Source organism: Oryx dammah, unplaced genomic scaffold, assembly GCF_014754425.2.
Source record: "Oryx dammah isolate SB20612 unplaced genomic scaffold, SCBI_Odam_1.1 HiC_scaffold_21, whole genome shotgun sequence".
Lineage (NCBI taxonomy): Eukaryota > Metazoa > Chordata > Mammalia > Artiodactyla > Bovidae > Oryx > Oryx dammah.
Genome location: NW_024070205.1, coordinates 60,693,933 through 60,708,739, shown reverse-complemented (window position 1 = coordinate 60,708,739; position 14,807 = coordinate 60,693,933). Strand labels below are relative to the sequence as shown.

Genomic DNA, 14,807 nt, shown 5'->3' with positions numbered 1-14,807 from the left:
AAAGTAGTGGAGAAGTGATAAAAATGTTTCAGAGTTAATTAAAATTCCAGGTGGGGAAAAAAATAGAATCTTGACTCCTACTTCATACTATACCCAAAAATCAATCCCAGATAGAACATCAATCTAAATTTGAGATGCAAAATAATATCACTTTTAAAATAAAGCACAGGAGAACATTTTTAGAGATTTTGGGTGTTCTCCTACACTTTTCAGGGTTTGCAAAGATATCCTAAACATCACATAAAAAGTATTCAGTTCAGTTACTCAGTCATGTCTGACTCTTTGCAACCCCATGAAGTTTAAAATAAACATAAATTGGACTTCACTGAAATTAAGAACTTCTGTTGATCAAAGGAAACTGATAGTATTAGCTGTAACTCAGAAGGTTATATTTGAAGTCCATTTATCTCTCAAAGAATTCAAATTCAAAATATTGAATTCCTATAAGTTATAAAAAAGACAAGCCATCCAACTAAAAATTAGCAGAAACTTATATAGGTAGTTCACAAAAGAGAATAACCACGGCCAAGAAGCATATAAAAATGTTCTCAATACCATCAATCATCAGAAAATGCACCATAAAGCCACCATAATGGCAAACAACAATAATGTATGAGAATATTAAGTGTTGGTAAGGACATGGAACACCAACATTCTCAAACATCATTGGTTAAAATACCCACTTTGAAAAAGTAAATAAGTATTTCCTAAAGCTTAAAGAAATAGCAGCACACTATAGAGATATATCTTATTGGTATAGTTCTTAGAAAAGAAATCAAACACAAGAGTGTCACTTGCATGATTTAAAGCGCTTGAACGTTCAAGAACAGCCAACACTAATTTATGCTGGTAGAGGTCTCTACCGACACTATTTTTTGTTTCCCTTTAGAGTTGGTATTCACCAAGAGTGTTTGAAATCCAGGAAATGTCTGATAACTTTTTCTGGATGAGAATTATGCAAGTATATATACAGATTAAAAATTCATAAAGCTGTATCCCTTAATATTTATGTATTATGTTGCATGAATGTTTTTGCCTTGACTAAAATATAAGAGAATATTTTTTAATTTCTATAATGAGAAGTTATGACTATCTGAAAGCTAGAAAAAAGATATGTAACATAATATTATTAACATTAATGAGCTTTTACAAATAAGATTTTCCAGAGCATAAATATGAATATACAATATCAATAAGGAATTCATAAATGACATGCAAATTATCCAGACATGTGTAGAAAGCTACTTAATCTCACTAATGGCAAAGTAATTCTAAAAGCAGGGTCCAAAAATACTTTTTGGTGAGAGGAATGGCAAAAGTGAAAAAAAAAAAAAAAAAAGGATTATCTGTCAGGTTAGTTAGTGTTTAAGACAAATACTTACTTATATTTTTAAATAAGGTTGTAAATTTTCATAACCTTATGAAGTAATGAGCTAATCTGTCCTTATGCTTTAGGGTAATCAGTCTCATATGTATTAAAATATAAAATGACCATTTCAACCTAACTTCTATCAATTTAGGTTAGCAAAATAATTATAATTAACAGCAGCATTGCATATTAGTATAGTTTAGTATACACAAGGCACGGTTTTCATTCATTCATTCATTCAACAAATATGGGACAACTACTAAGAACCAGATGCTGGAAAAACAGTACTGTTTTCTATGACATAGCCTCATTTGATCCTCATCATGAAACTGTAATATCATCACCATCATGATTTTAAATTCAAGATAACTATAGTTTAGAGACATAAAAATTTATTTCAGGTCACATGGCTAGTTAGCAGAGAGATGGGACTTGTAAACTGACACCAAAGTAAAAGGTCTTAAGGAACTGCACAGACAATTGCTCAAATGCATATATATGTGTTTGCATAATAGATATAGACGCAAATATAATATATAAATATATATACAGTGTTGTCAATCAGATAACTGCTAATAATTTTGAAATAATAGAAGTAATCTACATGTTCATTAATAAGATTGTGTTTAAAAAGCTTTGGTTACAGCTATACAACTGTGCACAATGCAGTCATTTTAAATGAGAAGGCATATTAAAATGTTTCTCATAACATTTGGAGGGGAAGTATTTATTTTTAGAAGGCTCAGAGAAAGCATATGTATGATAATTTCATTTTTGGAAAATTATTATATTTATAACCATATCTCTAGCTATATGTACAAAAATGGTGGAAGGTTATAAGAAAATTAACTATCTCTATCTACAAAGGTAAAAATAAGGGAAATCCTTCCTATTTTGTAGAGTTTAATGTTGTTTAGTTTTTCTTATAATGATCATTTACTGTTTAATAATATAAAGCAATTAATATTCCCATTTTTAAGTATAGGCAATTTTGTAGACCAATGTGCTAGTTAGTGCAAGAGAATTCTAAATTCAGCTTCTGTTCTTTTCAGGATATGACACTATCTTCTTAAAACTATATGGCCTATTTTCAAGGTAGAAAGATATGAACACTATCAACCTAGTATATTCCATGTTGACTGTTACATTATTTTCCAGTTTCTGTCTAATATTCTGAGTTCTACTGTAACAACAGTCATATAATAAAATCCAAACCATAAAAAGGAAGAAGAAAATATAGCTTAAGAAGAAATACAGATGGCCAATAGGCACATGAAAAGGTACTCAAATCTCTAATTTTTAGAGAAATGAAAATCAAAACTACAATGACTTACCACCTCATGCCAGTCAGAATGGTTACCAATTTAAAAAATCTATAAATAGCAAATGCTGAAGAGGGTGTGGAGGAAAGGGCACCCTCCAACACTGCTGTGAGTGGAAATCTGTGCAGCCACTGTGGAAACACTTTCCTTTTTCAGTTTCATGCATTGGAGAAGGAAATGGCAATCCACTCCAGTATTCTTGCCTGGAGAATCCCAGGGACGGGGGAGCCTGGTGGGCTGCCATCTATGGGGTCGCAGAGTCGAACATGACTGAAGTGACTTAGCAGCAGCAGCAGCAGCCGCAGAAAATCAAAACCAGAATTACCATATGATTGAGCAATTCCACTCCTGGTCATATATCCAGACAAAATACAATTCAGAAAGATCTATGCACCCCTATGTTCATAGCAGCATTATTCACAACAGCCAAGACACGGAAACAAACGAAATGTCCATTAACAGGTGAATGGTTAAAGAAGATGTGGTACCCATATACAAGGGGATGCCACTGCACCTACAAAAGAATAACATGATGTCATTTGCAGCAACACTGATGCAACTAGAGTATCTGAAGTAAGTCAGAGAAAGAGGAATGCCATAAAATATCACTTGTATGTGGAATCTAAAGTGTAACACAAATGAACCTCTCTATGAAACAGAAACAAAATCAGAAACACAGAAAACAGACTGTGGTTGCCAAGGGGGAGGGGAGCAGGAGAGAGGTGGATTGGGAATCTCGGGTTAGCAGATGCAAACTGGTAGATATAGAACGGATAAATGACAAGATTCTACTGTATAGCAAAGGGAAAGATATTCAATATCCTATGATAACCATAATGGAAAAAATATGAAAAAGAATGAATATATATATATATATATGTAAGCGAGTCACTCTGCTGTAGAACGGAAATTAATACAACACTGTAACTCCACTTTACTTAGATAAAAATAAATTTTAAAAATACAGTTTATTACATATTGTTCTTACTTGGAAAAAATAATGATAAAGACATTTTAAAGATTCTCTGATATAGTGGGTTAAATAATGGCCTTCAACAAATAAGACTACCCGCAATTGTGACTTTATTTGGAAAAAGAGTCTTTGCAGATGTAGTTAAGGACGTCGAGATGAGAAAATACTGGATTAGGCTGGGAAATAAATCTGATCACAAGTGTCTTTAAAAGAGAAGAGAAGGGGAGAAGGCCAGGTGAAGATGGAGGCAAAGACTGAAGTTATATATTAATAGCTACAAGCCAAGGAACACTAAGTATTGCTAGAAGCCACCAGAAAGAGAGAGGCATGGAATGAACTCCCCCTCAGAACTTCCAGAAGAGGCCAACACTGAGCCCTTGATTTCAGACTTCTACACTCCAGAATCACAGGGGGATGAAATTGGCTTTATTAAATTGTCACCCAACTGGTGCTAATGTATTACAGAAGGCCTAGGAAACAAATACACCTGGGTATTTTAAAATATTTTTGACACATTTTTCAAGGAACCATGTAATTAAATAAAACAAATAATTTTCTGAAATCCAAACTTACCATTTAAGCTCTGTCCTATTTGCATAGTACCAGAGGCAAAATCTGTAACTGAACCACTTAGAGTTCTTGCATCAAAAGCTGCATTATCTTTTTCCAAACCATTGATGAAGAAACTGATTTTTGTCTGATGTACCTGTAAGAAATTATCGCCATTATTATTTTAATTGCATAACCTTTTATTGTATAATAACTGCCGTTAGCAAGCTTTCTCAAGTTAATTTCCCACTTCTCCACTTCCTTCAGTTGGAAAGACTGGGAATTTATTTTAATGGTCAAATGATATATATTGTGTTTGTATATCTAGACATAAACCTATATATAATAATTCTGCGCTGGATCATACATACCAGGGTATTCAAAGGTATGCATAACTGTTCGTCCCATATATTTCACAGTTCTATCTTCCATGCCTTCATAAGTTGTTCTGGAGACACTGCTTCTTTAGCTACTAGTTAAATTTGTTACAGTCATATTTGGAAATAAACAGAAATGAATGCAAAAGGCAAAAATATTCAAAACCAGACACACTAGAAATGTATTACATATGAATATAATTCAATTTAGGTTACTGACACAAAGACTCCTTATAAACATTTATTTTCTTGGGTGTTGGTATCCAGCTGGTAATTTTCACCTGCACTTCTCCATACAGAATAACAAAAATCTGCTGATCATAGTCTAGGCTAATTAATCAGGTACCCTAACAACCCTCTACACCAGAAGTCAACAAGCGTCTTCTGTAAACAGATAAATATTTTTTATTTGTATGCCAAATGATTTGATTTTGTGGTCTAAATGGTTCAGGTCACAACTGTTCAACTCTGCTGTAACAGGAAATCAGCCACAAACAATACATATATGAATGGGCACAAATGTGTTCCAGCAAAACTTATAAAAATAGGTAGCCAGCTATAATTTGACTACCCCTGGATTATATCATAAAAAGTTACGCAGATTACTTCATTGAGAGAAATGTAGTATCTTGTAGGTGAAGGTTAGATGCTAACATCTTAAAAACATCAAATGTAGCATTCAAAATGAAATTATATTAAAACAGCCTTTCAAAAATTAATGAAAATAAACAACCATCCTCCAATATTTTTAAGGCATGTGAGTAATTGCCTTAGAAACTCTTTTCAAAGTCCCCATCTTTAAAAAAATATTACACACACACACTATTGGCAATTATAAAAATTTCTTGGCAATATCAATATACCAGTTCTTCAAAAACTTATTCAGTTTGGCTTTTTTCCTCTCTATCCAACCTGCTTTCATTTAAAACCATATTTTTTCCTAAATGCATAGACCCTGTGTTCCATTTGACTTAATTATAAAACAAAGTGTTAACATAAAGACCAAAAATCACACACTAGCTCCTCACGGACCTGGATATATACCCTTCTGCTGCTTTTTTTTTTTTTTTTTTTTTGCATGCCATTTTTTACAGCCTGTTACTGTCATTTGGTGTTTGACTGTTATCATTATAAAAGATACAGGCTTTTCTACTTTGTTATTTGTAGCATTATCTCATGTTTTACAACATCTCTGCACAACATGCAGGCACATGAAATATAACTCGTGGAAAGTTCTCGAAGGTATTAATGCATAAAAAAGAATGTGGTTCCATCTCTACTGTCTTTACCCAGCCAAAAGCTGATGAACAGCCAATTTTCCTTTATCACATTAGCGCAGCCATGAGGGAAACACATTTGTTCTAGTCAGCTCCACTAAAGATACTATTACCAATCTAACATATACATGTTTTATATCAGCAGTATTCTCAGAGCATGAGAGAGCCAACAATATATTAACACTAGCATGACAGTTTATTTAAGAAAAGAAAATTGTCTCTGTAGAGGGACAGAAGTTAGAAATGTATGGCTAAATCTCAGTGTCACTGGTCTAATAAAGGTAATAATTCTTTGGCTTTCTTTATAGCAGGTAACACTCCTGTGACAGTTCTGTCATATCATTCAAATAAAAATGTTGTCTTTTACAATTTTAAGTGCACCTTTATTTTGAGTCAGATAGAAAGCATGCTTTTGATTTTCTGTATTCACTGTATTATATCTGTAGTCAAGAGTTCAGGACCTTCTTTTTTCTTTTTTTTTATCAACTCATCACATATTTACTTAGTAGAAGGATTCGGTGTCACTTGCAGTGAATTCCAGAAGAATGTTTTCACTTTGTTGGTACTTAAAAAATGATTAATGATGATCCCAAGTCACTCTTGCCTGTTGTGGCCTCTCCCCCACCCACCACCACCAACTACCTTTCTATAAATAAGATTAAATCCTCTTTGGTGTTCTGTATCATGTTTTATATTCCAAGATTCTCTAAACTACTTTGCAATTCAGGTCTGGGGCCCCATCACACTGAAGCTGTGACCATGATGGGGGCTCTTTGCCATAGCTCAGCCTGATGGTCCCCTTGCCAGTTATTTAAGGGAATGGGAATATATACGATGGAATTTCTGATCTGTAAAAAGAAAGCCTTCTGCTCAAGTGAACTTCCTCTCTATCTTTCTCCACCTCTCTGAGGATTAGAGGAGTTTGGACATGTTTATTGGTGTGGCTTGAAGGAATGAATTGGCAAAACTAGTAGCAGCTGTAGAAAAGTTTTACGCCCTCACAAGATCCCCAAAAACATTTCAGAAAGAAGATACAAGGGGGCATGTCATTCTCAAGCCTTCATTCTCTCAGGCCTTCCAATTTTACTTTATTGATTTGACCCAAGGAGGGGGTCAAATTTGTGTCTCTGAGATAGGCTGTACTCATTCCTTTGAGCTCCAGAGTATATTAGACTCAAAAAAAAAAAAAAAAGGTAGAATTCCTCACCATCCTCATGCCTGATTAGAGAGGAGCATAATTCAAAATTCTAGAAAATCATACATCTGCTGAGAAGCTACCAAGGGAAAAAATACAACCAGGCCCCCCCTGTAATTATCAACAATCTCTTGTTTCACTGAAATGCCAGATTTCTGTTGCTTTTCTACTTAGGCTGGCTGCTACTGCTACCACCACCACCAAGAACAACACAAAAACAAAATAATGCTGATTCAGGCTGGGGAAAAAATAGGCAGAGTCCCTATGCTGACTTCCTCATTGGAGAAATAGTTTTGCAGTTTTTCTGTTGTCTATATCATCCTAATTTTAATTTACTTCAGCACAGCATGAACCCAGAATCTACAGTGGCCCTGTAAGTTACACCAAAAAAAATAAATAAAATCACAATCATTTCCTCTAGGAGTTTGTATGTATGAAAGCATAGAGTATTTTTAGTATACTAAAAGGATGTGAATCGCTATAAAAGATGACCGTTGTTTTTCACTTAAGTATTGAAGTTTATTGTCTTTTTCATGGAGTTGCTTCAAAAAGTTGTACCTTAATCCATAAATGTGTGGTGTAGAACCTATTTTGGGACTTTCTTTGTGGGACCTATCTTCCTAGAACTGACTTACGAGCCTCCCAAGAATATAAGTTTCATTAATTTGACGGATCTCATTTTAAAGCAAAACCATTTTAAGCATTTTGAATAACATCTCTCTCATAGATTAAATACAAGTGGTTTGGCAACAGATCTGAAATTCAGACTCACTCTCAGAAGATGAGGATGGGTGATACAAATATAAAGATCATCATCTTGAATGTTAAAGATTTCAAACAAAAAAAGAAAACTACTTTTCCCTACAGATATGAATCTGAGGGGAAAACTTTATGAAGGAAAAAGTGTTTGGACTTTCTGAAATAGAAATTGTCCTAAAATAGAATTTCTATTTCTAGGTTAAAGAAGGATTTGCATAAAAGATTCAACTATTCCATCTATAATTTTTAAGCATAAGGAAGACAGTTTATTCTGAAAACTTCATAAGGTTATTTTAAAATATCACATGTATATTTCATCCTCTACCTGAAAGCATGTGGAATGCCACTCTACTTACTGTCCTAAACTAAAGGTCTTCTGAGGTTTTCCCTCTCTCGTTCCATCCACTTTTATTTCCAACTGGTCACTAAGAGTCAACTTCACTTAAATGGTGAGATTTCCTCACTGTCTGATAATCACACAATGCTTAATTCTATTTTAATGTTATATTTAAGCTATTTCCATATGGTGATAAACTTGCTACTGCTTTTCATTTACTTAAATTCTTAGTATTTTCAAAATATATATCTCAAGTCCTAAATCCTACAAGGATTCTTTATTGACTCCTTCAGCATTATCAAAGTGTTCACATTTATTGAGAAGCTAGCATATTGAGCACTGTCCTAAAGTTTTCTTTTATCTTTACAACAACCTGAGACAGATTGGAATTATCTCCAAGTAATGAAATGGAATCATAGAGAATTAAATATAAACAGGTTACATTTTTCAAAGTCGCATACAGGAGTGACTGGTTCTAGAGACTGCTTTAACCAATTTTAATTAGCTACACCCAGTTAGCATTTGGAAATAGCCACCATCTAGTTTATCAGACCCACCCATTGAGTTACTTTGCTTTAACTCAACACAGTGATGATTCAGGTTTTATATCAATGCCTCCCATAATAAGAAGGGTAACAGCCCGAATGAGCAATATAATCATTTGCCATTTTCCTGGCAGTGTTTTGAGTGCTTTACTTATAGTATCTTACCAGGTTCTCAGATTCCCGCCTGCTATGTTATTAGTATTATCCCCAAAATGAGGACTCTGAGATTCACCTGCTACACTATTCTGATTCTGCAGACTTTGGGAAACCTTTCATCTTTGAACAGCTTTTAGTATTATAAATGATTGAACTGGAAGATGTCTCTTTATAAATTCAATTCTTAGGTCCCAGCTCTAATTACTGAGACCACATGAAACAAATCCAATCCCTTTCCCACACAAGAGTTCACACATATTTTTCTCCCAAGTCTTTTCTTCAAGATAAATGTGTTTGGCTTCTGTGGTGTTCTAAATATGACATGGCTTTGGGTCTCTCTTTTAAAATATGGCTCCAGAAATACTACAATCTCTACATGTGGCCTCTCACCAAATTGAAATAAGATTATCACCTTAATGTAATCCAAACTTGTATGCTACATTTCTGGCAATGACATCATATAGCTAAAACTGATAAATTAAGTTGAGCTGACTGTTAAAGCATATCTACCCCATCCTGTACATATGCAGTTAGTTTTGTGAATCCAAGGACAGGAAGTTATATTTATCCACAATATATTTCATCTTGTTAGATTCAGCCCATTGCTCCAGGCTGTCAAAATCTTTTTGGATGCTATGTCTCTCATCCAATGTATTTAACATCCTCCAAGATTTGTGTCATTTGCAAATTTGATGAGCATGCCCTACGTGCTGGGCAGAAGCTCAGTAAATACTAATTGACTGATTGACTAATAAATACTCCAAAAATAAAACCACCAACACAATCTACAGTGTTGCAATTCTAAGCAATAAAGAAAAGGCATCATTTTTAACAGATAAAATGTGTCATACAGGAATTGTTCACCTTTGCAGAATGTTGCACACAAGTATTTGGAATGTGTATGTGTTCCCACTGTTGGTTTGATTTACCGATAACTTCTTAAATCTTCCTTCTCTTTGACCATATGAAAGATGCTGCAGGGAAATGACTTCTGACACAGCTATATTATTCAAGATTTTCTGACTAGTTTTGTTTCTCTTTATTATCTCCCATGAGCTCACACATTGCAACACTCCTCTCCCTGGTCCCTTCTCCTTTCCTCCCTGCTCCATTCATCCCCAACCCCTTCTCCAACAGAACTCTGTCTCTGACATAAAGACTTCTGTTTTTCCTGTATGAATAACTCAGACAAGCCAGACCCTGGACGTGATTCATGCCTAAGTGACTACATTTACACCCTAAACAGGGTAATTTGGATTTACTCCTCTCTCCATGACATCTATCGGGCTTCCCCGATGGCTCAATGGGTAAAGAATCCACCTGCAATGCAGGACTGGGTTGTGAAGTTCCTCTAGAGGAGGAAATGGCAACCCACTCTGATATTCTTGCCTGAAAAATCCCACAGACATAGGGTCCTGATGAGCTACAGTCCATGGGGTCACAAGGAGTCAGACATGATTGAGCAACTAAGCCTATATGCATGCCATGACACCTCTTAAAGCTCTCTCTCCATATACTGCAACCTCCTAGGAACAAGCCTCCAGCTTAATCAATCTCTAGAAATTTAACATAGGAATGCAAGTAATTTTCTTTGTCCAATCTGGAGTGGATATGAAACTCTCATGGCCACTTTTTCCTCAACTATTACTCTATTTACTTTAAAAAGTAGCTATTAATTTACACACACACACAATGGGAAAATGTGCCAATTGTTTATTATTGATTTCATAGGGAATGTGATAGAGTCAGCCCATTGTCTGTAGGTACTATCTAGGAACATTTTATGCACAATTCCACATTTAAGAATGCTTTTGGTAGTGTGCATATGGTGCATAAAATAAATAATAAGGAACCTACTATTAGTATATATCACAGGGAACTATATTCAATATCTTCTAATAACCTACAATGGAAAAGAATCTAAATACATATATATAGGTATGTGTATATATAGAGAGAGGTATGTATACATATATATATATATATGATCACTGCTATGCCCTTGAAGTTAACAAAACACTGCATATTAACTATATTTCAATTTATAAAAATGGTTGAAAAAGAATGCTTTTGGTATACAGATGGTCACAATATTTGATGCTGTTAATTGTCTCAATGTATCTTTAGTTCTTTTTCCTATGTTATCCATACAGAAAAGATGACTTCTAAAAGATTATTAGAATTAGCTAAAAAGCACCTTAGTAACTTTTTCAACATTTCCTATCCCTAAATCTGGAAGTTGTTTCTATGCCTACAATTTCCTTTCCTTAAAAAGTCAAGTTCTTATCATGTCTTCCATGTCTAGGAATAAAACTGTTCACCATACCTTTCTGCTGTACAATAAGTCTTTGTTGGTTATATATTTTAAATAAGCAGTGTCTACATGTCAATTCCAAACTCCCAGTCTATGCCTTTCTCCATCCTCTCCCTGATAACTATAAGTTCTTTTTCTAAGTCTGTGGGTCTGTTTATGTTTTGTAAGTAAGTCCATTTGTATCATGCTTTAGATGCCACATGTAAGTGATATCATATGCTATTTGTCTTTCTCTTTCTGACTTACTTCACTTAGTATGATAATTTCTAGGTCAATTCATGTTGTTGCAAATGGCATTAACTCATTCTTTCTTTATGGCTGAGTAGTACTCCATTGTGTATATATGCCATATCTTTATTCGTTCATCTGTCAATGGACATTTAGGTTGCCTTCATATCTTGGCTATTGTGAATAATGCTGCTATGAACACTGGCCTGCATGCATCTATTTGAATTAGAGTTTTCTGGATTTTTGCACAAATGTAGGATCACTGGATCATATGAGAGCTCTGTTTTTAGTTTAAGGAACATCCATACTGTTTTCCATAATGTCTGCACCAATTTACATTCTTACCAACAGTATACGAGGATTCCTTTTCTTCCACATGCTCATTAGCTTTTATGATTTTTGGCTTTTGGTGATGGCCATTCTGATTGGCCTAGTGATTTCTCTACTTTCTTCAATTTATGTCTGAATTTTGCAATAAAGAGTTCATAATCTGAGCCATAGCCAGCTCCTGGTCTTGTTTTTGCTGACTTTGTATAGAGCTCCAAAGAATATAATCAATCTGATTTGGGTATTGACCACATGGTGACGTCCATGTGTCTTCTCTTGTATTGTTGGAAGAGGGTGTTTGCTATGACCAGTGTGTTGTCTTGGCAAAACTCTGTTAGCCTTTGCCCGGCTTCATTTTGTACTCCAAGGCCAAACTTGTCTGTTACTCCAGGTATCTCTTGACTTCCTACTTTTGCATTCCAGTCCTCTATGATGAAAAGGACATTTTTCTTTTATGTTACTTCTATAATGTCTTGTAGGTCTTCAAAGAACCATTCAACTTCAGCTTCTTTGGCATTAGTGGTTGGGGTATAGACATGGATTACTGTGATACTGAATGGTTTGCCTTGAAAACGAACAGAGATTATTCCATCATTTTTGAGATTGCACCCAAGTACTGCATTTTGGACTCTTTTGTTGACTATGAGGGTTACTCATTTCCTCTAAGGGGTTCTTGCCCACAGTAGCAGCTATAATGGTCATCTGAATTAAATTCACCCATTCCAGTCCATTTTAGTTCACTGATTCCTAAAATGTCAATGTTCACTCTTGCCATCTCTGTTTGACCAATTCCAATTTACCTTGATTTGTGGACCTAACATTCCAGGTTCCTATGCAATATTGTTCTTTAGAGCACTAGACTTTACTTGCACCACCAGACACATCCACAACTGAGCACTGTTTATGCTTTGGCTCAGCCTCTTCATCCCTTCTGGACCTATTTCTCCACTTTTCTCCAGTAGCATATTGGACACTTACTGACCTGAGGAGTACATCTTTCAATGTCGTATCTTTTTGCCTTTTCATACAGTTCATGGTGTTCTCAAGGCAAGAATACTGAAGTAGTTTGCCATTCCCTTCTCCAGTGGACCACGTTTCGTCAGAACTCTCTGCCATGACCCATTCGTCTCGGGTGACCCTACACAGCATGGCTCATAGTTTCAATGAGATTGGCAAGGCTGTGATCCACGTAATGTTTGGTTAGTTTCCTGTAATTGTTCCTTTCAGTCTGTCTGCCTCTGAAAGATGAGGACAAAAGGCTTGTGGAAACTTCCTGGTGGGATGGACTGGCTGTGGAGAAAACTGGGTCTTGCTCTGGTGGGCAGGCCATGCTCATTAAATCTTTAATCCAATTTTCTGCTGATGGATGTAGCTGTGTCCCTTCTCTTTAGCTTGGCCTGGGGCCAAACTATGGTAGGGATCAGTTCAGTCAGTTCAGTTTAGTTACTCAGTCATGTCCAACGTTTTGCAAACCCATGGACTGCAGCACACCAAGCTTCCCTGTCCTTCACCGTCTCTCAGAGCTTACTCAAACTCATGCCCATCAATTCAGTGATGCCATCCAACCATCTCATCCTCTGTCATCCCCTTCTCCTCCTGCCCTCAATCTTTCCCAGCATCAGGGTCTTTTCCAGTGAGTCAGTTCTTGGCATCAGGTGGCCAAAGTATTGGAGTTTCAGCTTCATCATCAGCCCTTCCAATGAATATTCAGCAGAATATTCAAGGAGAGATAAGAAAATATTCCTCAATGATCAATGCAAAGAAATAGAAGAAAACAATAGAATAGGAAAGACTAGAGATCTCTTCAAGAAAATAAGAGATTCCAAGGGAACATTTCATGCAAAGGTGGACACAATAAAGGACAGAAATGGTATGGACCTAACAGAAGCAGAAAATATTAAGAGGTGGCAAGAACACAGAAGAACTAAAGATCTTCATGACCCAAATAACCACAATGGTGTGATCACTCACCTAGAGCCAGACATCCTGGAATGTCACGTGAGCCTTGGGAAGCATCACTACAAACAAAGCTAGTGGAGGTAATGGAATTATAATTGAGCTATTTCAAACTCTAAAAGACGATGCTGTGAAAGTGTTGCACTCAATATGCCAGCAAATCTGAAAAACTCAGCAGTGGCCACAGGACTGCAAAAGGTCAATTTTCATTCCAATCCCAAAGAAAGGCAATGCCAAAGAATGCTCAAACTACCACACACTTGCATTCATCTCACACATTAGCAAAGTAATGCTCAAAATTCTCCAAGCCAGGCTTCAACAGCATGTGAACTGTGAACTTTCAGATGTTCAAGCTGGATGCAGAAATGGCAGAATATCCAAAGATCAAATAGCCAACATCCAGTGGATAATCGAAAAAGAAAGAGAGTTCCAGAAAACATGTACTTCTGCTTTATTGACTACGCCAAAGCCTTTGACTGTGTGGATCACAACAAACTGTGTAAAATTCTTCAAGAGATGGGAATACCAGATCACCTGACCTGCTCCTGACAAATCTGTATGCAGGTCAAGAAGCAACAGTTAAAACTGGACGTGAAACAACAGACTGGTTTCAAATTGGGAAAAGAACATGTCAAGGCTGTATTTTGTCACCCTGCTTATTTAACTTATATGCAGAGTATATCATGGGAAATGCCCGGCTGGATAACGCACAAGCTGGAATCAAGATTGCCGGGAGAAATATCAATAACCTCAGATATGCAGGTGACAACACCTTTATGGTAGGGGTAATGACAGTAATGGTGACCTCCCTCAAAAGGACTTATGCCAGCACACTGTGGCTCCCAGGACTGTTTTAATCAATTAGATCTGATAGAGTGCCTGAAGAACTATGGACAGAGGCTTGTGACATTGTACAGGAAGTGGTGATCAAAACCTTTCCCAAGAAAAAGAAATGAAAAAAGACAAAATGGTTGTCTAAGGAGGCCCTACAAATAGCTGAGAAAAGAAGTGGAAGGCAAAGAAGAAAAGAAAAGATATACCTATCTGCATGCAGAGTTCCAAAGAATAGCAAGGAGAAATAAGAAAGTCTTCCTAAGTGATCAGTGCAAAGAAATAGAGGAAA

At 35.8% G+C, this 14,807-nt stretch overlaps 1 protein-coding gene across 1 annotated transcript in view; it reads right to left on the bottom strand.

The window, feature by feature from the left end:
* Positions 1 to 14,807, bottom strand: part of USH2A (usherin) — a 922,740-nt gene that overhangs the window by 849,041 nt on the left and 58,892 nt on the right. Inside the window, exon 3 of the mRNA XM_040262869.1 lies at positions 4,238 to 4,370. Coding sequence (XP_040118803.1) covers positions 4,238 to 4,370 — 133 coding nt within the window. The remainder of the gene's footprint in view (positions 1 to 4,237; positions 4,371 to 14,807) is intronic.